Source organism: Prionailurus viverrinus, chromosome F2, assembly GCF_022837055.1.
Source record: "Prionailurus viverrinus isolate Anna chromosome F2, UM_Priviv_1.0, whole genome shotgun sequence".
In the NCBI taxonomy this organism is placed as follows: Eukaryota; Metazoa; Chordata; class Mammalia; order Carnivora; family Felidae; genus Prionailurus; species Prionailurus viverrinus.
This window is the reverse complement of record NC_062578.1, coordinates 54,639,935-54,665,463: the sequence shown is the minus strand read 5'-3', so window position 1 is coordinate 54,665,463 and position 25,529 is coordinate 54,639,935. Positions and strand designations below refer to the sequence as shown.

Here is a 25,529-nt window from a genome sequence, read left to right as displayed (position 1 = left end):
CACCCTAAGTGGAGATGTTTCTTAAACACGGTGATGTCCTCACCCATGCTTTCATAAGTAAAAGGATATTTGAACATCAAAAAAACAGGAAGCAAACTCTCACAATAGTCCTCTAAATTGAATACATTAACTTTATTAACGAGTTCCTAAGTTGTCATTGTTTTTTCCTTTTTTCACCATTTTTGGTATTGGAATCTGTGGGATGCACAATTGGAGGTGGTGATGAGCTGCCATTTAGGGTTTTAAGAATAGAAAGCAGATAGATTTAGAGATTGAGTGGTTTACTCTTAGCATCTGTGGAGGCTGGGGGCTCCTGGGTTGCTCAGTCAGTTAAGCATCTGACTTTGGCTCAGGTCAGGATTGCGTGGTTCGTGGGTTCGAGCCTTGTGTCGGGCTCTGCTGACAGCTCAGAGCCTGGAGCCTGCTTCTGATTCTGTGTCTCCCTCTCTGTCTGCTCCTTTCCTGCTTGTGCTGTGTCTCTCTCTGTTTCTCAAAAAATAAAATAAAATGTTTAAAAAAAAAAAAAAAGAGGATCTATGGCAGCTGAATTTGGGAGATTGGAGGAATAGAGGCAGGGAGACCAGTTTGGAGGCTTTTGCCATAGTTTATGTGAGGGGCTTGCTTTAAGAATTACTACCTGATGGGGTACCTGCATGGCTCAGTGTGTTAAACATCCAACTTCTGCTCAGATCATGATCTCATGGTTTGTGGATTTGAGCCCCACATCGGGCTCTGTGCTGACAGCTCAGAGCCTGGAGCCTGCTTCAGATTCTGTGTCTCCCTGTTTCTCTGCTCCTGCTCCACTTATGCTCTGTATCTGTCTCTCTCTCAAAAAAAAAAAAAATGAATAAATATTTAAAAATAAAAAAGAATTACTACCTGAGAATGATGATGAAGAGGTTAATTCTTTTATTTTTATTTATTTATTTTTTTAAGTTTATTTATTTTGAGAGGGACAGAGATAGTGTGAGTGGGGGAGGGGCACAGAGAGAGAGAGAGAGAGAGAGAGAGAGAGAGAGAGAATGAGAGAGAGAGAGAGAGAGAGAGAGAGGGGGGCAGAGAATCCCAAGCAGGCTCTGCACTGTCAGCACAGAGCCTGCGTGGGGCTCAAACCCATGAAACCTTGAGAGTCGAACCTGAGCCAAAATGATGGGTCAGATGCTTAACCAACTGAGCCACCCAGGTGCCCTGAGATTAGTTTGTTTAAAAATTGTCATTTCTGGAGATGGTGAGGTATGATTGAGGAGCTCCTCTTGGCAACTTGATTTCTTTTATACTACCCAAGGAGTTTACATTATTTCAGCAAAAACATTAGTGGACAGTGTGTGAAGCTTTGCATTTAGAATGTGAGGTTGAAGATGTGCTCTCATCTTGAGGAGTTTTAGTACTGGCTCATTTTTATTCTCATTTTAAATAATACTAGCAAATTGTTCTAAAGTTCCCTTTGCTATATAAACAGTACAACTGTCAGTTTGTGTTTTTCTTTTTCTCCCCAAATTTTATTTATTTTGAAAGAGAGAGAGAGCATGAGCAGGGCAGGGGCAGAGAGAGAGAGAGAAAGAGAGAGAGAGAGAGACAGAGAATTGCAAGCAGGCTCCATGCTGTCAGCACAGAGCCAAACACAGGCTTGATGAGATGAACCCATGAGATCATGGCCTGAGCTGAGATCAAGAGTCGGGCACTTAAGTGACTGAACCACCCAGGCGTTCCAGTTTGTTTTTCTATGCTAAAGAACAAGCAAAAAGTTTTATAAAGTTTATTTGCTTATTTGAGAGAGAGCATGAGTGGGGGGAGGGAGAGAGAGAATCCCAAGCAAGCTCTGCGATGCCAGCACAGAGCCCAACTTGGGGCTTGAACTCATGAAACGGTGAGATCATGACCTGAGCTGAAACCAAGAGTCGGATGCTTAACCGACTGACCACCCAGACACCCCTCTAGGCATCTATTTTATACAGATCTTCCTCTACTTAAAATGGGCACTTCCTGTGCCCTTCTGTTACTAGCACTCTGTTCCTCCACATACCCCTTCAGTCCCTAAGCAACTGCTGCTAGTTCTCTGTTACTATAAATTAGTGTGCATTTTCTAGAGTTTTATATACATGGAATTACACAGTATGTATTTTTTGTCTTGTTTCTTTTACTCAGCATAATTACTTTTACCTCGTGCCTGCGTAAGAGAAGGATATTGAAATCTCTGACTACGATTGTAGATTTTTCTTTTTTCTTGCAGTTCTGTTCATTTTTACTTAATATATTTTGAAGCTCTGTTATGTTGCATAAACGCTATTGATTATTATGTCCTCACTCCAGCTCTTTTGCTAAATATTACCATAATGTGTGTATTTGTTTCCACCTTTTAACTTTTAACCTTTTGTGTTTTAGTATCTAACATGTATTTCTTACTGGCAGAAATAGTTGAGTCTTGTTTCTTTATTCAACCTGACAATCTCTACCTTTTCGTTATGCTGTTTATATTTGATGTGATTATTGATTTTTTTTAGTTTGATCTTTCATCTTGCTAGTGGTATTCTGTTTGTATTATCTACTCTGGGAAAATGGAATTTTCCTTTTTTTTTTTTTTTAATTTTGTCCATTTCCATTTTTCTTCTTTTGGATTGAGTATTTTCTTTTTTTTTTTTTTTTTTCTAAAATTTTTAAAATGTTTATTTCTTTTTGAGAGAGAGACAGAACACAAGCAGGGGAGGTGCAGAGAGAGAGAGAGACACACACACAGAATCAGAAGCAGGCTCCAGGTTCTGAGCTGTCAGCACAGAGCTGGACGCAGGGCTTGAACTCACCAGCTGTGAGATCATGAGCTGAGCCCAAGTCAGACACTTAACTGAGCCACCCAGGTGCCCCTGGGTTGAGTATTTTCTTAAGAATTCATTGTTATCACATTTCTTGGTTTACTAGCTATCGCTCTTTGTATTTTACTAGTTGCTTTAGAGTTAATAGCATACATCTTTAAAGATTTTTTTTAATGTTTACTTATTTTTGAGAGATAGAGTGCAAGTCAGGGAGGAGCAAAGAGAAAGAGAGACAGAGAGTCTTAAGCAGGCTCTGTGCTGCCAGTGCAGAGCCCAATGTGGGGCTCAAACTCATGAGTCATGAGATCAGCACCTGAGTGGAAACCAAGAGTCAGATGCTTAACTGACTAAGCCATCCAGGTGCCCCAATATAATACATCTTTAATTTACTGCATGGTATATTCAAATGATGTTACACTTTGCTCATAATATAAGACCCTAAAATAGTATACTTCTGTTTCTTTCCTCCTGGCCTTTATGCTATTGAATTTGTATTTTCAAAAGACATTTTGCCATGTGTAGGATTCTAGGTTTATACCTTTTCTTCTTTCAGTACATTTGACCCTTGAATAATGTAGGTTTGAAATATGCAGGTCCATTTATATGTGGATTTTTTTCACTAAATATAGTGGAGGACTGTAACTGTGTTTTCCTTATGATTTTCTTAATAGTATTTTGTTTTTTCTAGCTTATTTTAAGACCACAGTATATACTGCATATACAGAATATGTGTTAACTGTGCTATTGGTAAGATTTCTGGTCAACAGAAGGCTATTAGTAGTTAAGTTTATGGGGAGTCAAAAAGTTATATGTGGATTTTCGAGGTGCTAGGGTCAGTGCCCCTTACCCGTGTCATTCAAAAGTCAAATGTACTTTAAAGATGTTGCCCCACTCTCTTCTAGCTTTTATTGGTTCTGATGAGAAAGCTGGTGTTTTTCCATCTTTATTCTTTTATATATGACATGTGTTTTTTTCTTTTGCATTGCTTTTGAGCAGTTTGATTACATTACCTTGCTGTGGTTTTTTTTTCTTCATGTGCTTTTGAGTTTGTTGGTCTGTCTAGATCCGTGGGTTTATAGTTTTCAAGTTTATAAAATGTCCAGCCATTATTTTTTTTCCAGTTTTTTTTCTTCCTCTTCTTTATTTTAAGGAATCCAGTTGCCCATTTGTATCTTTTATTTTTATTTTTTTGAAATTTATTTTTGAGAGAGAGAGAGAGAGAACACAGGGAAGGGGCATAGAGGGGAGAGAGAGAGAATCTCAAGCAAGCTCTGGGCTAACAGCACAGAGCCTGACACAGGGCTTGATCCCATGAACTGTGACATCCTGACTGAGCTGAGATTGAGAGTCAGACGTTTAACCGACAAAGCCACCCACGCACCCCCAGTTGCCCATTTTTAGATTGCTGGAAATTGACCCCAGGTTATCAGTGCTCTTGATTTTTGTGTGTTTTTTGCATTCTTTTTTTTCCCTCTACTTTATTTTGGATAATTTCTATTTTCATGCCTTTAGCTTCACTGTTGTTTTACAGTGTCTGATTTGTTGTTATTCCCATCATGTATATTTTTCATCATAGATGTTGTAGTTTTCACCTTTTACATTTTTCACGTCTGTTTTTAATGTATGGAATGTACATTTTACATCTTTTTTGTCTTTGTTGTTTTGGACAATGGAATGTACTTTAATATAATAACTCAGTGTTCTATTCTGCTAATTATAACTTACGTATCAGTTATGTTGAGCTTCTGTTGGTTGATAATTGTCTTCATTGTGTTTTTTTTTTTTTTTTCCTCTTTGCCGAGTAACATTTGGACACTAGAAATTGTGAATTTTACCTTGTTGGCTGGAGGATAGATTTATATTCTTCTAAATCTTCTTGAACTTGATTCTGGGTTACAGTTGAGTTACTGGAAACATTAATTTCATTTAGTCTTTTTAATGATTTGTTACACTGGTCTGGAGCAATGCTCAGTGAAGGGCTAATTATTCCCCACTACTGAGACAGTACTTTTCTGTGTGTTCTACCCATTATCCCGTGAATTAGGTGTTTTCTCCATTCTACCTGTTGGTAACAGTCACAGTTCCGAGCCTTGTGTGAGTGCCCAAAACTTCTAATTCTAGAAGAGGTAGAAGAGAATGGAATAATAAGCAACCATGTGAGAATTAACCTTGGACAGAAGAAGAGAAACAGGAAAATCACACTTCTCTTTCTTCATGTGTACCATATAACAAGTATGGTACTTGTTTAGAATACCATTTACATGTTTGAAACTTTTTTTTTTAACGTTTATTTATTTTTGAGACAGAGAGAGACAGAGCATGAACAGGGGAGGGGCAGAGAGAGGGAGACACAGAATCTGAAACAGGCTCCAGGCTCTGGGCTGTCAGCATAGAGCCCGACGCGGGGCTCAAACCCACGGACCGTGAGATCATGACCTGAGCCGAAGTCGGACGCTTAACCGACTGAGCCACCCAGGCGCCCCACCATTTACATGTTTAAAGTTAAGCTTGTTACTAATTTCATAGGACAAGTGTTATTGATTTTCATTACAGATGAGGAGATGGGGTGGAAAGGCTAGTAACTTAATAAAGCTACTTGACACTGGCAAATCAGACTCCAAAGCTCATGCCTTTTCTAATGATCTATGGGCTATTTCTTCAGGGGAGGGAGGATAGAAGCCGGTGAAGATTTAGGCTATAGTTGGACTAAAGGAAGAAAAGAGCTATGTCACCGTTGGATTTATGTAGAGTTTACTGTAAAATTGATATCTGCTCTTAGGGTGGAAAATATGGGGAAGAGTGGTAGATGACTGTGTTAATTTTTGCAGAAACATTGTATAAAATAGGTTAGTGGGAACAATGCTCTGAATTCTATTTCTGCTGTGTTTCATAAATCTTGCTTCAGAATTCATAATACAGACTTGCACAGTAGTTACAGTTTTAGTTTTGCTCTCTACAGTTTCAGTTACCCATGTCAACTGCAGTGTAGAAGCAGAGACAATCCTCCTTCTGACATACTGTCAGAAGATCAGCAGTAGCCTAACACTATATCACAGTGCCTGTGTCATTCACATCACTTCATCTGATCATACAGGCATGTTATCATCTCAAGTCATCACAAGAAGAAGGGTGAGTACAGTACAATAAGATATTTTGAGAGAGAGACCACATTCATGTAGCTTTTATGATAGTATACTGTTACAATTGCTTTATTTTATTATTAGTTATTGTTAATTTCTGACTAGGCCTAATTTACAAATTAAACTTTATTATTCGTATGTATGTATAGGAAAAAACAATATATATAGGGATCAGTATCTGATTTTAAGCATCCACTGGGGATCATAGGACGTATGCCTTGCAGATAAGGGGAGTGGGCTGGGGGGGGCTACTCTACTCTTTTTTTTTTTTTTTTTTTTTTGCATTTTTATCTTTTTTTATACACAAATAGCAAACTCAGTAAGTAACTTGGCCAGAAGACTTAATTCATTGGGTGTGATTAAAAGATAAATAATCTAAGAAGTGACCTCCGTAAGTTAACATTTAATGTTCTTTGCCTTTACCCCTGCTTTTTTAAAAGTACTATACTTTGCTTCTATCAGTATTAGAATGAATCATATTTAATTGGGTCAAAAGAGTTGAATATTGGCAATTTCATGTGGTTCAATGTAGTAGTGTATTTTGAAAGGACAAGAAGCAGTAATTGTAACCATTGTTAACACCATTACAAGGATCATGTCTGTTTTATACTTACTAGTGTTATATCCACTGCCAAGCACAGTACACAGAGTAGACATTCAATACATAATTTATGAATGAGAAATACAGGTTTTTGAGGTTTCATACAGGTTTTGTAAGAAATTTAGGTAAAGATGGGGCCCCTGGGTGGCTCAGTCGATTGGGTGCCTGACTTCGGCTTGGGTCATGATCTCGCAGTCTGTGAGTTCAAGCCCCACGTTGGGCTCTGTGCTGACAGCTCAGAGCCTGGAGCCTGCTTCAGACTCTGTCCCTCTCTCTCTGCCCCTCCCCCGCTCTCACTGTGTGTCTCAAAAATAAAATCATAAAAAAAAAAAAAGGAATGTAGGTAAAGATTAAGGGAAATTTTCTTCTTGTCAGGCCCTAAGTTCTTTTTAAAAGACTGAAAGAGAAGGAATTTTTAGCAAAGCTCTTTTATTTCTAATGCAAGATAATAATAAATAATAAAATTTTTACTACTCTGGCCTCTTAGCCTTCTGTTAAAGAGGTTCCCCTTCTTCCACTATTTCCACGAACCCAGCAGAGATTTAATACTCCTTGCTTTCCCCCTCCTTTCTTGGGAGGCTTTCCACTGCTTTTGCCTTTCAATTACTCTGCCTCTCCTTTTATAAACTCAAGGTGGCTGACATGAAAAATGCACTGATAACTTCACCTTTCTCTTTTGAGGCCAGAGATGCAGCTTTTTTCTATACACTAACAGCTTTTACAAACTATTAAGTATGTAATATACCCAATCCTCATTTCTGTGTCCAAATAACTTACATAAATTATCTTGTCAGAATGCAACAACAAAAGACTTAGACTATATCATAGTCATCTAATAATAGTTTTCCAGATCCTTATGTTCACAGATGAGAGGTTGTAATAAGGCAGAGGGCTAAGAAGCCTCTTGTTTGGGATTGCCTGGGGGCTTTGGCACAAATATGAAGTAAATGTATTTGTCGTGTCATTGTCTAGTATTACTGTTTTGGGCCATTATTTTACCATGTACATTTCTTGCAGTATTGAGTTTCATCCACACAGTGGTGCTAGAAAACCAAGAATTGGTGATTGTTTCCCTCCTAATCAGTGGAATATGTACTTCTAACTGTTCCTTATAAAATAAATACTTCCTTGAATCATATAGTAGCAATTTCCTCAACCTTCATCAAATCCATAACTAAGTTTATAATGATTTTATGGCATAAACCTTGAAAATAAAACACCTGGGGCACCTGGTGGTTTGGTCAGTTAAGTATCCGACTTCCTCTCAGGTCATGAACTCTCAGTTTTTAAGTTCGAGCCCGTGTTGAGCTCTAAGCTGGCAGCTCAGAGCCTGGAACCTGCTTCAGATTCTGTGTCTCCCTCTCTCTCTCTTCCCTTCCCCCACTCATGCTCTGTCTCTGTCTCAAAAATAAATAAACTTTAAAAAAAATTAAAGAAAAAAACCCGAGTTATTTTATCAGCAGAATGGGTTATTTGGGATTATTAGATAATTGTAATTTGGGACATGCAAACTTTGGCAAAACCATCGGCAAGTCCAGCAAACAAAGGAGAAGAATATTATTTTATGGAGAAGGAGGAGGAAGTTGGGAAGGATTGTTTTGAATGAAAGAAAGTCATTGGAGAACAGCAAAACTACAGGGTAATGTTGATTTCTCATTAGCTATGTTACAGGAGTAGTCCCGCTTCTTGTAGGAGATGCAGTGTATATCTTTTCCCTGTTGGGGCCTGTAATTGAAGATTCTTCTATTGAATATTCTTCTGTTGTGGACTGCAATTGCCAGTTCTTCCTGTAACTGATGTTGAGTGGTGGGGTTCCCCCTTCTGGCTTCCCTTCTCTCTGTACTTCTAGTGAGATTTCCCTTTATTAATATTCACAGTGGATTTTACCTTGCTTTGCTTTCGTCTGTGTTACATATTGTACTTATAAGTAATCTTTTATAAATTTGAATCTGAACTTTACTCTTCTGCTTAAAAACTCTTAAATGAATTACATTAAGTTTACCGATAAAGACAAGGTCTTTCATGATCCAATTCCTTCCTAGTTCCCTAGCTGTTTATCTGTAGCCTTTTCTTGTACAGTTCTCCATGGTGCTTTGTAGTTACCCATCTTTTGTTTCTTTGAACACAAATTTTTCCTCCTGCTTTTGCCTGCTTTTCCTTCTGCCTATGGTAAGTAGGGGTGTGTGTGTGTGTGTGTGTATAGATATATTTCTTCATGAGTTAACTTTACCTTATATCCTTTCTAACGTGGGTCATATTTCTGAAAGCTTTCGTTAATTCCCCTCCTCCACAGATCAGTGCCCAGTGTTATGGTACCCAGTAACTTTTTCTTCCAAACATTTATTGCAGTTTCATTATATATTTATTTATGAATTATTTGACTAATGTCCATTTCCTTACTGAATCATGAGTGCTGAAGAGATAGATTCTGTGCTCTTTGCTCATCATTGTGTCATTGGTGCCTATTGAATTATTGCTGAATGAATCAGAGAATAAATATAAGTTGGCCAGGCCTCAAAGCAGGTAATAGAAGTAGGAACAGATGAACGTTATGGAAAAAAAAGAAAACACTTGAAATTAGAATACAGTAAGTTGAGTTTTATATTAAGGTAAGGTATTGGCCCAGCATAGTTTACTTTTATATTTTCTGTCAGAGCAGAAACTAATTCTATGTCATGGGCAGCCCTGAGTGGTAAGGGTTCCTATCTGCATGTAAAGGAAGGAAGAGTGAGATTACATTTAGCCGAATAAAATTATGGAAATAGTAAAGAGAGTGGATCTTAAAAGTTCTCATCACAAGAAAAAAATAACTAGGTGACGGATGATGTGTTAAGTAAACTTACTATGCTAATCATTTCACAATATGTTCATATATAAAGTATATTATGTTATACACTTTAAACTTACACAGTGTAATATGCCAATTATATCACAATAAAGGTGGAGAAAAGTAAAATAAAGTTATAGAAATCGCTTAATGCCCAGTGCAAAACACTGTTCTTCAGGAAGCCTCGTTTCTAGTCCAGGTAGAATATTTTGTTCTGTACTCTTGGGAAAAATTTGATAAAACATTGGAGAAATCACCATTTGTTCTTACATTTATTTCCATAATTATGAAAAAAAATAATGAAAACATTCTCTATTTCTTAATGTGTGGTAAAAAAAAATTAATGAGATATAGAGGTGAAAGCATTTTAAAAACTATAAAAACTCTACATAAAATGGACTTAATATTTGCCCCAGAGACAGGAAATCCTCCAATTTTAGAATTTCCCCATTCTTTTTATTCATAATTATAAGGAAGAGGTGCCTAAAAGAAAAGATGTTATGGCATGAAAAACCCTATCTCTTATGGCCACTGTCAGGGATCATGCCAGTTTGATTCACTGTTTATCCTCTACACACAGTGCCTAGTGGGTGTCTAAAAATTGTTCTAGAATAAATAATATAGTGAATTTGTTCTTAAAGCCTTTGTGATTAGCATTCTGTGATTTCTTCACCTTGTGAGCATTCTGCAGAAAGAAATAATCAAAAGTGAAACCTGTATTTATGTTTATTTTTCTTGTATTTCAGCTGTGGCAGAAGTAAAACTTCGAGATGATCAATATACACTGGAACACATGCATGCTTTTGGAATGTATAATTACCTACACAGTGATTCATGGTATCAAGACAGTGTCTACTACATTGATAACCTTGGAAGAGTTATGAATTTAACAGTGATGCTGGTAAGAAAAATACCTGTAATAAGAGGATTTTCCAATAAATCTGATTCTTAATTTTCATTTTTAGTCTGATGTCCAAGGGCACCTGGGTGGCTCAGTTGGTTAAGCATCCGACTTTGGCTCAGGTCAGCTCAGAGCCTGGAGCCTGCTTCTGATTCTGTCTCTCTCTCTCTCTCTCTCTCTCTCTGTCTCTCTCTCTCTCTCGCCCCTCCCTTGCCCCTCCCTTGCTAGCACTGTCTCTCTCTGTCTCTCAAAAATAAACAAATGTAAAAAAAAAAAAAAATCTGATATCCAGAGAATCGAGGTACACATATCTTTAATCTATGGAATCCTATCGTTAATCTATATAAGGCTCTGTTCTGTTTAATTCAATTTTAATTTTTCCCTTTGTTCTTATCACTTATTGTTCCCCTCCACACCCACCAATGAGCAACAATTCTAATGGATTTTATAGATCAGTGTTAATGTAACTGTTCATGTCTGCTTTTTCTAATGTGAAGTATTAACTCTGACTATGACAGTGAATTTGTTTATTTTTCCTTTTAATTCTTGCTTTATGTATTTTTAATCATGCTAATTGAGGCACAAACATTTTGTCTGCTATGGATTTGTCCTTTTAGCATTATGAAATGCCCTTTTTATCTCTAGACTCTGGGAATGATTTTTGTTTGTCTTGAAATCTTCCAATATTAATATAGTGTGATAGCTTTTTTTATTAGTAATATTCATCTTTTTCTGTCTTTTTTCTTTCACTTTATCAGTGTTGTTGTTTTTAGTCTGATGCCTTAGACCACTCAACCATCCTGACATGACAGTGTTGTTATTTTTAAAGTGTGTCTCTTATAAACAACATATAGTTGGGTCTTGTTTTGTATCTAGCATGACAATCCGTCCTTTAAATGAAGGGCTTAGGACATTTATATTTAATGTAATTACTGATATGGTTGGGTTTATGTTACCATTTTCCTGTCTTTTCAGTTTGTCCCATCTGTTCTTTGTTCTTTATCCCTTTGTTCCTACCTGTTTTAGAGTTAGTCAAATTTTCTTAAAATTCCATTTAATTTTCTCTTGGCTTTTTATCTAAACCTGTTTGTACTATTATTTTTTTTTTAATGGTTAATGTAGAGATTGTAGTATTCATCCTTAAATGGTAATAGTCTGCCTCTAACACTAAAACTTTACGGTAGTAATTCCTTCTATTTCCCTTTTACCCTTCAAGCTATTTTTGTCCTATATTTTACTTCATATGTTGTAAATTCCACAATAGATTGTTAATGTATTTGCTTTAAACGGTCAGTAGAATGATAATAGCTTCCTAACTGCTCTCTGCTCTTTCTAGCACACCTCTACATTGCATCTACAGAATCATGGATTGAATTTTTTTTTATTCCACATGTAAGATTAATAGGTTATTTGTCTTTTCTGACTTATGTCACTTAGCAAGAAGCCTTTAAGGACCATCCATATTGTCACCAAGGGCAAGTTTCATTCCTTTTTATGGCTAAATAAAATATTCCACTTTTTATATAATGACACATTTCCTTTATCCATTCATCTATTGATGGACACTTAGGTTTTTTGTTTTTTGTTTTTTGACTATTGTAAATAATGCTGCAGTGAACATAAGGATACATATATCTTTTCAAGTTAGTGTTTTTATTTTCTTGGGATAAATATCCAGAAGTGGAATCACTGGGTCATAAGGTAGTTCTGTTTTTACTTTTTGAGAAACCTTCATACTGTTTTCCATAGTGGCTGCACCAGTTTACATTCGCACCAACAGTACATGAGAATTTCCTTTTCTCCACATCTTTTCCAACACTTGTTACTTCTTGTCTTTTTGATAATAACCATTCTGGTAGGTATGCAGTGATAATCTCATTGTGGTTTTGATCTGCATTTCTCTGATGATGAGTGATATTGAGCAAGTTTTCATATAGTTGTTGGCTGTCTCTAGGTCTTCTTTGGAAAAATGCTCAGATGCTCTGCCCATTTTTTAAACATGTTTATTTATTTATTTTGAGAGAGAGCAGAGCAGGGGAGGGGCAGAGAGAGAATCCAAAGCAGACTCTGTGCTGTCAACGCAGAGCCTGATGCGGGGTTCAAACTCACGAACTGTGAGATCATGACCTGAGCTGAAATCCAGAGTTGGACACTTAACCGACTGAGCCACCCAGGCACCACTCCCATTTTTTAATCAGATTTTTTGTGGGTTTTTTTTTTGGGGGGGGGGGGAGGGTGGGTTGCTATTGTATAAGTTCTTTATATATTTTGATACCCTATGATTTGCAAATATTTTCTCTCATTCCCTAGGTTGACTTTTCATTTTGTTGATCATTTCCTTTGCTTTGCAGAAGCTGTTTAGTTTGATGTAGTTCCACTCATTTATTTTTGTTTTTGTTGCCTTTGCTTTTGGTGTCAGATTCAAAAAATCATTGCTAAGACCAATGTCAAGGAGTTTACCACTTATGTTTTCTTTTGGGAGTTTTATGGCTTCAGGTTACATTCAAGTCTTTAATCCAGTTTATTTTTGTGTATGATATAGGGGTCCAGTTTCACTCTTGCATGTGGCTGTCCGGTTTTTTGAAGACCATTTATTGAAAAGGCTGTCTTTTCACTGTTGTATACTCTTGGCTCTTTCATTGTAAATTAATTGATCATATATGTGTGATTTTATTTCTGGACTCTGTTCTGTCTCATTGACCTCCACTTCCATACTGTTTTGATGATTGTAGCTTTGTAAAGTATTTTGAAATCAGGAAGCATGATGCCTCCAGCTTTGTTCCTTCTTTCTCAAGATTGCTTTAGCTTTTTGAGGTCTTTTGTAGTTCCATACAAATTTGAGGATTGTTGTATTTCTGTGAAAAATGCCATTGGAGTTTTAATTGGGATTGCATTGAATCTGTAGATTGCTTTGGGTAGTATAGACATTTTAACATTGATTCTTCCAATCCATGAGAATGGAATATCTTTCCATTTATTTGTGTTTTCTTGTAAATTCTTTTTATTAGTCTCCGGTGTGTCCTTCCAGAGGTAGTTTGTTTTTTCTGTATGTCTGTTTTTTATTTTTTTTAGCAAGTGTAAACACAAAGTGATCTATTTTTAAAATACAAACTCCTCATTGGTATATACAGTTTATTGTGCTCTTCTCTCCAACCTTGTGTTTTGCCATTTTGTACACTAGTCTCTAGCAATACCAACTCTTGCAGTTACTGAGACATGCCCTGTATCCTGTTGTCCTCTGCTCATTTTTCATGTGATTAACTCTACCTGGAACATTTTTTCTTAGTTCTTGCCAGGTTGCTTCCCGGTCTTTACTTAAGACCTAGCAAACCATCTCTTCTATTAAGCTTTCCCTGACATCCTCACTTTGCTCCTCTGGGAATATTCAAACCATTGGCTCTCAGATCTGTGTGGACTTTTAATTCCTTCTAGGCCAGAGGTTTGCAAGACTTTTTCTGCATAGGGCCAAATAATAAATATTGTACAGTTTGTAGGTTAGACAGTCTTATGTCACAACTGCTCGGTTTTGGTGTGGTAGTGTGAAAACAGCGTTAAACGATATGTAAATGAGTGAATGTGACTGCATTCCAAGCTCAATTCCAAACTATTGACTATAGTTTGCCAACCCTTGGTCTAGGCCCTGGGTTTTTCTTATTTTTCTATAATCCTGCCATCCAGCAGAAGATTTGGTCAGTATGTTTGTTGAAATAACAATAACTGTTTAAAGCTTGTTCTTATCCTTTGTAGTTGTCTTTTCATTCTTGATAGGATCTTCCTCTTCTTATTTCTTCTCTGGGTTCAGGTATGAGTCTTTGGTTTATTGAGATAAATAACTTTACTGAATAATAAATATTTACTTCTATATTATATATACTTAGTTATATATTTTTATTATACGTATGAATATTATATATTACAAATATATACTTTATATATATTCCTCAGCAAACATTTATTGAATGCTATTATGCTTAGTAGCCACATACACAAATAAATTGATAACATGTAACAGTGGAAGTAGGGATAAGATGCAGACCTAGTACAGAGGAGGAAATGATAAATGTTGAGAGATGAAGTGTTCCAAGAAGTTTCAGAGGAGTTGTCACTTTAACAGAATTTTGAAGGATCAGTTAATTTGCCATGCAGATTGAGGCAGCTGTGTCTGCACATGACTTAAAAGGCACATTCAGCAAACTTCCACAGGCACATGTGTGCACTACAGGCACTCTAGATTGGTTTGCTAAAACACAGTGTATGTATGGAAGGACCAAAATAGTATGTATGCAGGCTTTGGTTGGAGATGAGGATGGCAAGGTGAGCAGAAGCCAGGGTGTGAAGGGAGGGAGGAACAGTCATGTGTGAAGCCAAGAGAAATATTAAAAAGAAAATTGATTCTTTGATTCATTTTTGTACTGTGCTTGGTTGGAAGAGGATATGGTAGGGTCACAGTTTTGGGCCAGAAGCTTGGTTTTATCAGTTTACTTGTTGATAGTTGTGATTTGGGATACTAATTTCCAATTTAAATCACAAGATTGATGGGAAATGTGGAAAGAAAGTTTAATGGTAGCATTTGAAATACTATAAGCAGTGTGGACTGGTCAATATAGTTTTCTTCTCCCATTGGAAAGTTTTCAAAGGAAATCAAATACTGTAAATTAAAAAAATTTTATTAAAAAAATTTTTTTTGGTGTTTATTTACTTTTGAGAGAAAGCGCACATGCGCACAAGTGGGGGAGGAGCAGAGTGAGAGTGAGAGTGAGAGTGAGAGTGAGAGAGAGAGAGAGAGAGAGAGAGAGAATCCAAAGTAGGCTCCAGGCTCTGAGCTGTCAGCACAGAGCCCAATGCGGGACTCAAACCCAGGAACTGTGAGATCATGACCTGAGCAGAAGTTGGATACTCAACCAACTGAGCCACCAGGCACCCCTCAAATACTGTAATTTTAATAAGAGTGCTTATTTGACATGGAATCTGGACAAAGACCATTATGTCTTTAATCCCTTTTCCTGACCTATTTGCTAGCTTCTGTGGACATATTAGAATAACTAGTTACAATTCCTTATTTAGTTTAGTTTCTCTACTTATAGGCTCATTAAAAACACTGTATACATACACACTCTATATACACTATGTACTAGGATAGTCTGTACATATGAGCCAAATGTCTGACATACATGTGCAGTGTATTACCTATACATGATTATACATGTCCATACTGTACATATGCATAATTTGTATTTTATTGTGTCTTTTAACTTTAAGGGCTTTTATATTTTTTAGATTCTGTTGTGTTTTGTTTTTTTAGGAAGACAAATCTAATATCTGTAAATTCCCTAAGAATATTGACTTCCAGAGCCTAATTCAGTCACATAGTCTGATTTGTACTATTCACTCAATCTTCAACATATTTATTGAATACCGCCTATATGTTACACATTGTCATAGGCACTGGGAATTCTGCATCATACAAAATAGTCTCTTCCAGTTTATTAATTCACAGCAGAATATGAACTACAGTTGACCCTGAACAACACTGGGAATCTGAGCATTAAACCCCTCCTCCACTGTGCAATAGAAAAGTACTAGTTTTGACTCCCCCAAAACTTAACTAATAGCATACTGTTGACCAGAAATCTTGATTAACACTTTTTTTTAAATTTTTTTTTTTTTAACGTTTATTTATTTTTGAGACAGAGGGAGACAGAGCATGAACAGGGGAGGGTCAGAGAGAGAGGGAGACACAGAATCCGAAACAGGCTCCAGGCTCTGAGCTGTCAGCACAGAGCCCGATGCGGGGCTCGAACTCATGGACCGCGAGATCGTGACCTGAGCCGAAGTCAGCCGCTTAACCGACTGAGCCACCCAGGCGCCCCTTGATTAACACATATTTTATATGTTGTATGTATTGTATACTGTATTCCTACAATAAAGTAAGCTAGAGAAAAGAAAATGTTACTGAGAAAATCATAAGAGAAAAAATAGGTTTACAGTACTGAATTGTAAAAAATTCACTTATAAGTGAACTGTTGCAGCTCAAACCTTCATTGTCCAAGGGTCAACTGAATTTCTTTCTCTTGCTTCCCCAGTTTGAACTTGACATTGAAATAACAATCTCTTTTGTTCAAAAAAGTATACACCTTTCCATATGTATAATGTATATTTAAGTTTGTTTAGCTTCCTGATAAAATTAGGAAGTTTTTTTTTTTTTAATTTTTATTGACAAGCAATAAGGTATCATAATTTAGAACACAGGGCTTGAAAGTTTCCTCAAGTTGCTTTCTTTCATAGTTCTCATTTATCATCTCATCCTTGAACTCTTTGAGCACTTCATATGCATTCTCTGTTTAGCTAAGGTCCTTGAATTATTCAGTATAATAGGAGTGCCTGGGTGGCTCAGTGGGTCAAGTGTCTGACTTCGGCTCAGGTCATGATCTCACAGTTTGTGAGTTTGAGTCCCGCATTAGTCTTTGTGCTGACAGCTCAGAGCCTGGAGTCTGCTCCAGATTCGGTCTCCCTCTCTCTCTTCCCCTCCTCTGCTCTCTCTCTCTCTCTCTCTCTCTCTCAAAAATAAATAAACATTAAAAAAAAAAAAGAAAAGGTGTATAATACACACTCTAATATTAATTTACTAGATCTTGTAATGTATTAGATCTTGTATGGAAAAGACTTACCATATACCTTTTTTTTTTTCAGCTGGTGAGGTGACACTATGTTTGAGGATTCCTGGCTCCAAATTTTGGTTTTTGCAGGTTTATCTCCTGGGCTGGAGAGTTGTCCCCAGAGAGGAGTCCTCTAGGTTCTTGTCTGAGGGGTATAAGGCATGATCCTGTTTTCTGAGATGCAAGCAAAAGGAAAAAGTTTGTGGTACCATCTTTTAATATGTGGGGATCTAACTCATTCCCCTCTTTTCTTTCAGTAGAGTTCTTTACCCCTATGTTTAGCTGGGCCTGGTGGCCAGAGTCAGTCTAGTTAAAACTAGAGAAATCTCCAGTTTTTTCCTGCAGTGGGAATTTATATTGTTTTGGAGAGAAATGGTATTTTTATGATTTTTTTTTTCCACCCCAGAACATGGTATGTCTTTCCATTTATTTAGGTATGCTTTTATGTCCTTAAGTAAGAGTTTTATAGTTTTCCTTTGACTTTATGCTCATTTTATTAAATTTATTCTTAAGAATTTTGAGGTTTCAGCCCATTGTTAATAAAGTTTTGCTATTTTTTTAGATGCTTATTGTATAAACATTGAAATAACAGCCACCTCATTTGATAATTTAGTAATTTTTACTTACTCCCATTTAGGTTTTCCAAAGGTACAGTTATATCGTCAGCAACAAGAAACAGTTTTATCTCTCTTTTTTGTAATGTTTTTGAACATGGAAATAACATTCCCCTGCTATTCCATTTTTGTCTTATTGCTGTTACAAGATAGAACCTCTGAAACAATGTGTTGAATAATAATGGGGGTTGCAGGTATCCTTGTTTAGCTCTTGATTTTAATTATAATGGCTTTTAAATTCACTTAAGAAAATACTGTTGGTTTTGATAAATAGCCTTTATTTTTTTATTTTATTTTTTTAAATGTTTGTTTATTTAACACATTTATTTTTGAGAGACAGAGAGAAACAGAGCATGAATGGGGGTGGGGCAGAGAGAGAGGGAGACATAGAATCTGAAGCAGCTCCAGGCTCTGAGCTGTCAGCACAGAGCCCTATGTGGGGCTTGAATCCACAAACTATGAGATCATGACCTGAGCCAAAGTCGGACACTTCACCGATTGAGCCACCCATGTGCCCCTTCATTTTTTTAAAGTTGCTTCCTTCGGTTTCTGTTCTGCTGTATTTTATCAAATGCTTTTCAGCACCCACTTACTGTTAATGATTATATGCTTTTCATTAATTATCAATGTAGTGAATTAAATTGATACATTTATTAAATTGCTTAATTTCCTGGGATAAACCTTTTTTGGTAAGAATATATTCTTTTCATACAATATTGGCTTTTATTTTCTGATATTTTATTTTTCAAATATTTGTACTTTCACAAATTATAGTGGTTTCTTTAATTTTTTTTTTGGTGATATATGTCAGAATTTCATTAAAGTTTTGCTGGCCTAAAGGAGAGCTTTCTGGAGCTAGAACAATTTAAGATTGGAATGATCTGTTCCTTATATGTTAAAGAAAGATCCTTTTTGGACCTGTCTCCTATCCCTTTGTCCTTTTCAGTGTTAGTCTTCCAGTTACCTATCCAATTTATTCTATGGTAATTGGTTTAGTCAAACTCTGTTTTCCGGGTAATTTTGTAATATATTTTTTTGTTAGAGAAGATCATTCATTTCTTTTTAAGTTTTCAGATTTGTTGCTATAAATTTGCATGTTTATGCTCTTAAGATTATCTTCTGTTTTTCCTTTCTCTGTTCTTTCTTTTTCCTTAATCAAACTTTAGAAGGATATTTTTATTATTTTATTTTTAAAGACCCATGTCTGGGATTGTTTTAGTTTTTTTGCTTAGTTCAGACGCTTTTGTCTTTGGTTTTCAAACTGTATGTAATGCACATCAGAATCACTTGGAGTAATTGATAAAAAGAAAGGCTAATTTAAGTTTATGGTTCTTAAAGATTCTGATTCAGTATGTCAGGTTGGTCATGGTCTGAGAATCTGCATTTTATCAGGTATGTTAAATGACTGTGGTCCAGTGACCACATTTTTTTTAAATGTTTATTTACTTTTGAGAGAGAGAGACAGAGCGTGAGTAGTGGAGGGCAGAAAAAGAGGGATACACAGAATCCGAAACAGGCTCCAGGCTCTGAGCTGTCAGCCTAGAGCCCGACACAGGACTCGAACTCGGGAATGGAGAGATCATGACCTAGGCTGAAGTCAGATGGTTAACCAACTGAGCCACCTAGGAGCCCCATCAGTGACCAAGTTTTGAAAAACTCTGCAACTGTGGTGTAGAAGAATACCGTGCTTATTTTTCGGATCAGTAGCAAGAAATTAACTTGCTGTTTGAAGTTATGTGTTGGAGAAAGGTGGAGAGTGTTAGCCACTGGCTACATATTGGCTTTTTTTTTTTTTTTTTTAAGCAGAAAAGTTATTCTGATACCCATTTTTCTGTCTGATTTTTGTGTTTTTGTTTCTGTTGTTGTTTTTTGTTTTGTTTTGTTTTGTTTTTTTGAGTCAAAGGCACACATGCACAAAACCCTGAGAGGTTCTTTTGCTGTGGCTGGTTTATAAATAACTCCCACCTCCCCTTTGTTAAATCTGCGCTAAACACTATTGTGGTCAAAGAGAAGGCTATAAGAGCCCAAAAAAGGAAATCCACGTGTCTGACCTTGAGATGTTGTCAGGAGTCAGCAGATGGCAGCAGTTCCCAGCACACAGGTTTATAGAGGCGTTCTACTTCCAAGTCAGTGTGATTTGTGTGTTTACAGTCCTCAATTTTATAGAAATGCCACTTGGGTGGAAGAGTGCTTTTAAGAAGTAGAAAATGCCTTTAAGAAAGCAAAAAAAAAAAAAAGTTCTTAAAATTTAATTCTTATGTTGTCATTTTGTTAGGTATTAGGACCTCTTTTAAAATAATGTGTTTTGTTTCTTAATATTTAGAGAATTCATTCAGTCTTTATGTTTCCATTTATCTGAAAAACTACTTTGTTTATCCTAAAGAAGTGTGCCATCTCATAGTGCGTCTTTAAATTGCACTTAGAATGGGAGGAGAGTTAGTGGATTCCATATGAAACCAGCATTTGTGAGGCTTTGTCATGGACTTAATGACATGCCTGCCTTAACTGCTTGTTAGTCTAGCTGCCTGCCAGTATCTCCAGATTAGCATCTCTAAACCTGCATCTTACCTTATTTTCTACAATTGCATTTATTAATAGGGAGCCACTTATTTACCCGGTTAAAGACAAAAATAAAAAGGGAGGGGTAAGGTTGAACTATATGTTCTTCATGAATTATTAAAAGTTTTATGTTATATAGAGACATTATTCGTTCAAATTCCACTTAATGAAACATCATTTTTTTAAGCTTTAGCATAAAAAAGAGAAAGGGAAAAGGAAAAAGGATGTTTTGTTTTTCTTTCAAATAAGCTTAACAGTTATTAGTGATGAAAGCCTTTCTCCAGAAAAGATCACTTCCTTATAAAAGGGCAAAATTTTAAATGCCAGTGTGTAATAATACTAGTAAATGGTTTCCTTGCTTAATTTTGCTTGACCATTTTGCCTTGAACTTGGGTAGTGCTTTCTGTAAACGTATGTGTATTAGAAAAATGCCTCGTCAATTCAAACCTCATCTTCTTAGCTGTTAACTAAGAGGCCCTCAAAGTCCTGTTTAGAGATGTTTTTCTTAAATACATCCATTTCTTAAATACAGTTCATATATGATTTACTGTGTCATTTATATACACTATATTGACCTTATAATTTTTGTATTACATTTTATTTACCCAGGAATTTAATTAAAATTTTTATATAATGTGTTAGCCTGAAGAAAAACTGAATATGGTAGTTGCATTCATAATGTTTTGTTTGTTTTTTGTTTTGTTTTGCTTTGTTCTTGCAGGGGGAGGGGAGTATTCCAGAAATTGCAGTGAGATCTGAGGTATCATTTGTTTAGAAAAACTTGGATAGTGGTTTCTTCTCAAGAACGTGTGGAATACAGGAGAGACAATTTTTGGACTGGGGTCAACCAGGATTTGAATCTTAGCCCTGCCATTTTCTTACCAGTGGAATTCTAGGCAAATTATTTAATCTTTTTGAACAGAGCTCTTTTTCTCTTAAAGTGTGCATAATGATTTCAATTTCATAAGATTTTGTAATAGTTAAGTGAGATGGCAAAAAGTCAAAGCACTTATTTAATATAACACTTGTACATGTAGTCATTCAGTAAATGTTCCATTCATCAATGAAATTTTAATTCTTCTGCAATTCAGCTATGAAATGTTACTGCAGAATTATTTTCAATAGGTTTGAATATAGTTAAATAAACCTTTTTTTTTTTTTTTTTTTTGGTCTGGAAGAAGAAAATGACTGGGTGGGACTAAGACATTATAGATGCCAGTATCATAAAGCATTATTATGAGGACACTGTGTAAAACTGTCAATGGAAGTTATTCAGAAATAATTTAATACTCTAAGATTTACAGAAGAAAATATTTTTATTGCATACAGTCCATTTAAAATTAGGGGCGCCTGGGTGGCGTAGTCGGTTAAGCGTCCGACTTCAGCCAGGTCACGATCTCGCGGTCCGTGAGTTTGAGCCCCACGTCAGGCTCTGGGCTGATGGCTCAGAGCCTGGAGCCTGTTTCCGTTTCTGTGTCTCCCTCTCTCTCTCTGCCCCTCGCCCGTTCATGCTCTGTTTCTCTCTGTCCCAAAAATAAATAAACGTTGAAAAAAAAATTAAAAAAAAATTTAAAAAAATAAATAAATAAAAAATAAAATTAGATGTACCCTTTGAGACTTAGATTTCAAAAATTAGGAACATTCAGATTGCTTTCACTTAAACTATCATTTAACTTATGTAAGAGAGATACTGTGTTTTCTTTTGTATTTTAATTTATTTTAGCTTTATATTTATATATTTGAATGTCTTAGTCATTATATTGGATATGAAATCATTTATCTGGTAATTAGACTTCCAGCAATCTCAGTTATGTGTAACCTTACATTTAAAAGAAATTGGTTTGGGGGGTTCAGTTGGTTAAGCGTCTGACTTCTGCTCTGGTCACGATCTTGCTTTTCATGAGTTCAAGCCCTGCGTTGGGCTCTGTCCTGTCAGCCTGGAGCCTGCTTTGGATCCTCTTTTCCCCTCTCTCTCTGCCCCTTCCCCCCTCATTTTCTCTCTCTTTTTCAAAAATAAATAAGCATTAAAAAAAAATAAAAGAAAGTGGTTTAAAACAACCTTCGTGATTCTGTATGAAGTGAGGAATAGTGATTCAACAGGCTTAAGCTCTGTGTCAAGATCTTTTTTTTCCTTTCTAACAGACTAGCGTGTGTCTGTATACACCTTTTTCTGTGCTGTCATACCACAACATTTAGTTGCTTAAACATACATGGATTCTTACTGTATATATTCTGCATCTTTTTTTTCCAGTTACTATTTTGGAGATCTTTTTAAATCCACTTCAGTGTATTTAACAGTTGTTTGGTATTCCAAAGGATGGAATTTTACAATTAGCCATTCCTTCACCAGTGCTTTCCAGACAGAGATGCCAGGTACTCATCTGTAGTTGAACACGTTGTATTTATGACGTTTTACAATAGAAGAGAATCCACACCATGGAGAACCACATAGTGTTTCAGTAAGAGGATGTTAGAAAGGATTATAGGATTGGGCTTGTATTAGGTGATTTTTTTTCTGCTTAATTTTTTTTAACCTTAGTTTTCCTACTCATATTCTTTTTCCAGTTAAACATTTTGAGTGATAATGTATTTCTGGTTGAGTTGTTAAGGCTCTTTATATGCTCTCAATACTAGTCCTGTGTTATTTTTGTGGCAAGTATTTTTCTCCCTGTCTCCTACATGTCTGTTATTTTTCACAGGAAGACTTTCTCCACCCTGAGATTAAAATATGATTAATCTTCTAACAAAGTTACTTTACTTTCTCTTTAAAACATTTATATTTTTAATCTGTCTGGAATGTGGAATTTGTGCATGCTGTCAGGGAGAGAGTAATTTTTTTCCAGAAAATCTCTAGTATTTGTTGACCACTCCATTGTTTTCTCACTAAATGGAAATACCACATGATGTTCTAAATGCCTACGTAGGCATCAACCTGCAGTAAAATATCTCTTTATTGACTCCATTTAACTGAGTGACTGGAGTAACTGGTATTCTCTATTTCTTCTATTTAATATACTGATTGAAGCCCAAAGTAAGCTTAATGTTTACTGCTAGTAGGCCACTCAGTACTTCTATGCTAATAACAATTCTGTTTCTGCTAGTGAAGTTTTACATCACTAATACTCAGATTTGGTCATTCTAAAATCCTTCTGCCGGCTGTGCTTGTCATTGTATTTTCATTATTTAATCAGTATTGTGAAAATCAGTAAAATATGAATACAAAAAGAAGGGAAGGTGCCATTTCAAAGAAAACTAAACTGGATGCTTTAGAAAAAGACAGTGGGTCACTACAAAACTTGTGGCTAGTAACAACATTTTGTATGGTTTACTTAAATTTTGTTAACATATACACAGATCTAAGTAATTATAGGAACAGAAAATGAAATACGTGAATCAAGAATTATTTTGGGCCTGTAGGAAAATCTGTTAACTGAAAACTAAAGCTATACCACCACCACCACCAACAAATTATTGAGCTGAGTACATTTTGATGTATAAGGTGAAGTCTGTTTCCTGAAGTGTAGACCTTTTGGGTTTTTTTTAAGTTTATTTACTTATTTTTAGAGAGAGGGAGAGAGAGAGAGTGCCAGCAAGGGAGGGGCAGAGAGAGAGAGAGAGAGAGAGAGAGAATCCCAGGGAGGGTCTGCGCTGTCAGTGCAGAGCCCCATGCAGGGCCTGAACTCACAAACTCAGATATCACGACCAGAACCAAAGTCAAGAGTTGGATGCTTAACCAGCTGAGCCACTTAGGTGCCCCAGAAATATAGACCTTTTTATATATTTTCTTGTAAAACATTTTAATGATGGAGCCATCTTACAGCTTTAAATGGTAAGGATATAGATAACAGTAAAAATGTGTTAACAATAACCTAAGTTGTTAATAGTCTAAACGTCTAGGCTGATGTCTAGGGAGGCATTTAGAACATGATGTAGTATTTCCAGTTAAAAATACTGATCGTTAACTCTAAACTTAAGAATGAAGAGGGAGGGACACCTGGGTGCTCAGTCTGATTCTTGATTTCAGCTCAGGTCATAATCATGGTTCCTGAGTTTGAACCCCACCTGGAGCTCTGCACTGATAGTGTGGAGCCTGCTTGGGATTCTCTGTCTCCCTCTCTTTCCACCCTGCACTTAACTCTCTCTCTCAAAAATAAATAAATAAACTTAATTAAAAAAGAAGAATGAAGACCGGATTACTACAATGTATTAGTTGTCTGTTGCTGTGTAGTATCTTACTTCAACATGTAGTGACTTGAAATAAAAAACATTTGTCATCTCACTCAGTTTCTGTAGGTCAGAAATCAGAGTGGTGTAGCTGGGTGGTTCCTGTGAAGGTTTCTTATGACATTGTAAGCCAAGATGTCAGCCTGGAGAGCAGTGATCTCAAGGCTCAACTAGGGCTGAAGGATATACTCCCAAAACAGCTCACTCTGTGCTGGTTATTGTCAGGAGCCTTTATGCCCTCTCCATGTGGGTCCAAGAGAGCAAGATAGAAGATGTGATAGAAACTATGACCAAGTTTGAGAAGTCACATACCGTCACTTCAGTCATATTTTATTAGTTAGAAGAGAGTCGCTGGTATAGCTCATCCTCTAGGCACCTTCTCTTAAGAGACTAACCACTACACTGCAAATATTTCTTCTGTGTATACGGATGAAGGGGGAGGAAGGATTCATTAATAATGTTGGGCTTCTTTTTAGGATACTGCTTTAGGAAAACCACGAGAGGTGTTTCGACTTCCCACAGATTTGACAACATACGACAATCGCCTTTGTGCATCTATCCATTTCACATCTTCTACCTGGGTTACCTTGTCAGATGGAACTGGACGATTGTATCTCATTGGTACAGGTGAACGTGGAAATAGTGCTTCTGAGAAATGGGAGGTGCGGTTTTTGTTATATATTTTTAAGACTTATGCAAAGTCTGGAAAGTATATATAATATAGACCTTAGTGATTTTGAAATAACACTTTCTGGGCATAGCTTATATGTGACCTCTTTGTTTTTATAATATATCACGTTCTGGAAATTTTTAATTATATAGTATGTACCTTTTACACAACTGATAGGCTAACCATTTCTGGTTTGATCAGGGGTCGTTGCAAGTTGTCAAGAATTGCATTCATATTTTCATCGCATGTTGAGTGCTTTATATGTGTGTAAAGCAGTACCCTAAGCATTGGAATTGCCTCCTTCTTGAAGAAGAGTTAGCCAAAAATTACATTGGAATATCTTTTCTCCTTTACTCATGTTATATTGGCTGATATCTTTATAAGCCCAGCACACTTCTGCATAACCACTCTGTTTGCTGTCTGGTAAGTTGCCATCGGTCAGTGAGTTGACCAGAGTATTCCCCATTTAGAAAAATACACTGTAATATGCATATAGTAATGTGCCAGTCTCTAAGATACTATTTTTATTT

At 36.3% G+C, this 25,529-nt stretch overlaps 1 protein-coding gene across 1 annotated transcript in view; it reads left to right on the top strand.

Annotated features, from left to right (window-relative positions):
- Nucleotides 1–25,529, top strand: part of NUDCD1 (NudC domain containing 1) — a 76,193-nt gene that overhangs the window by 3,233 nt on the left and 47,431 nt on the right. Inside the window, exons 2-3 of the mRNA XM_047842285.1 lie at nt 10,122–10,276; nt 24,806–24,991. Of these exons, the coding sequence (XP_047698241.1) occupies nt 10,122–10,276; nt 24,806–24,991 (341 nt within the window). The remainder of the gene's footprint in view (nt 1–10,121; nt 10,277–24,805; nt 24,992–25,529) is intronic.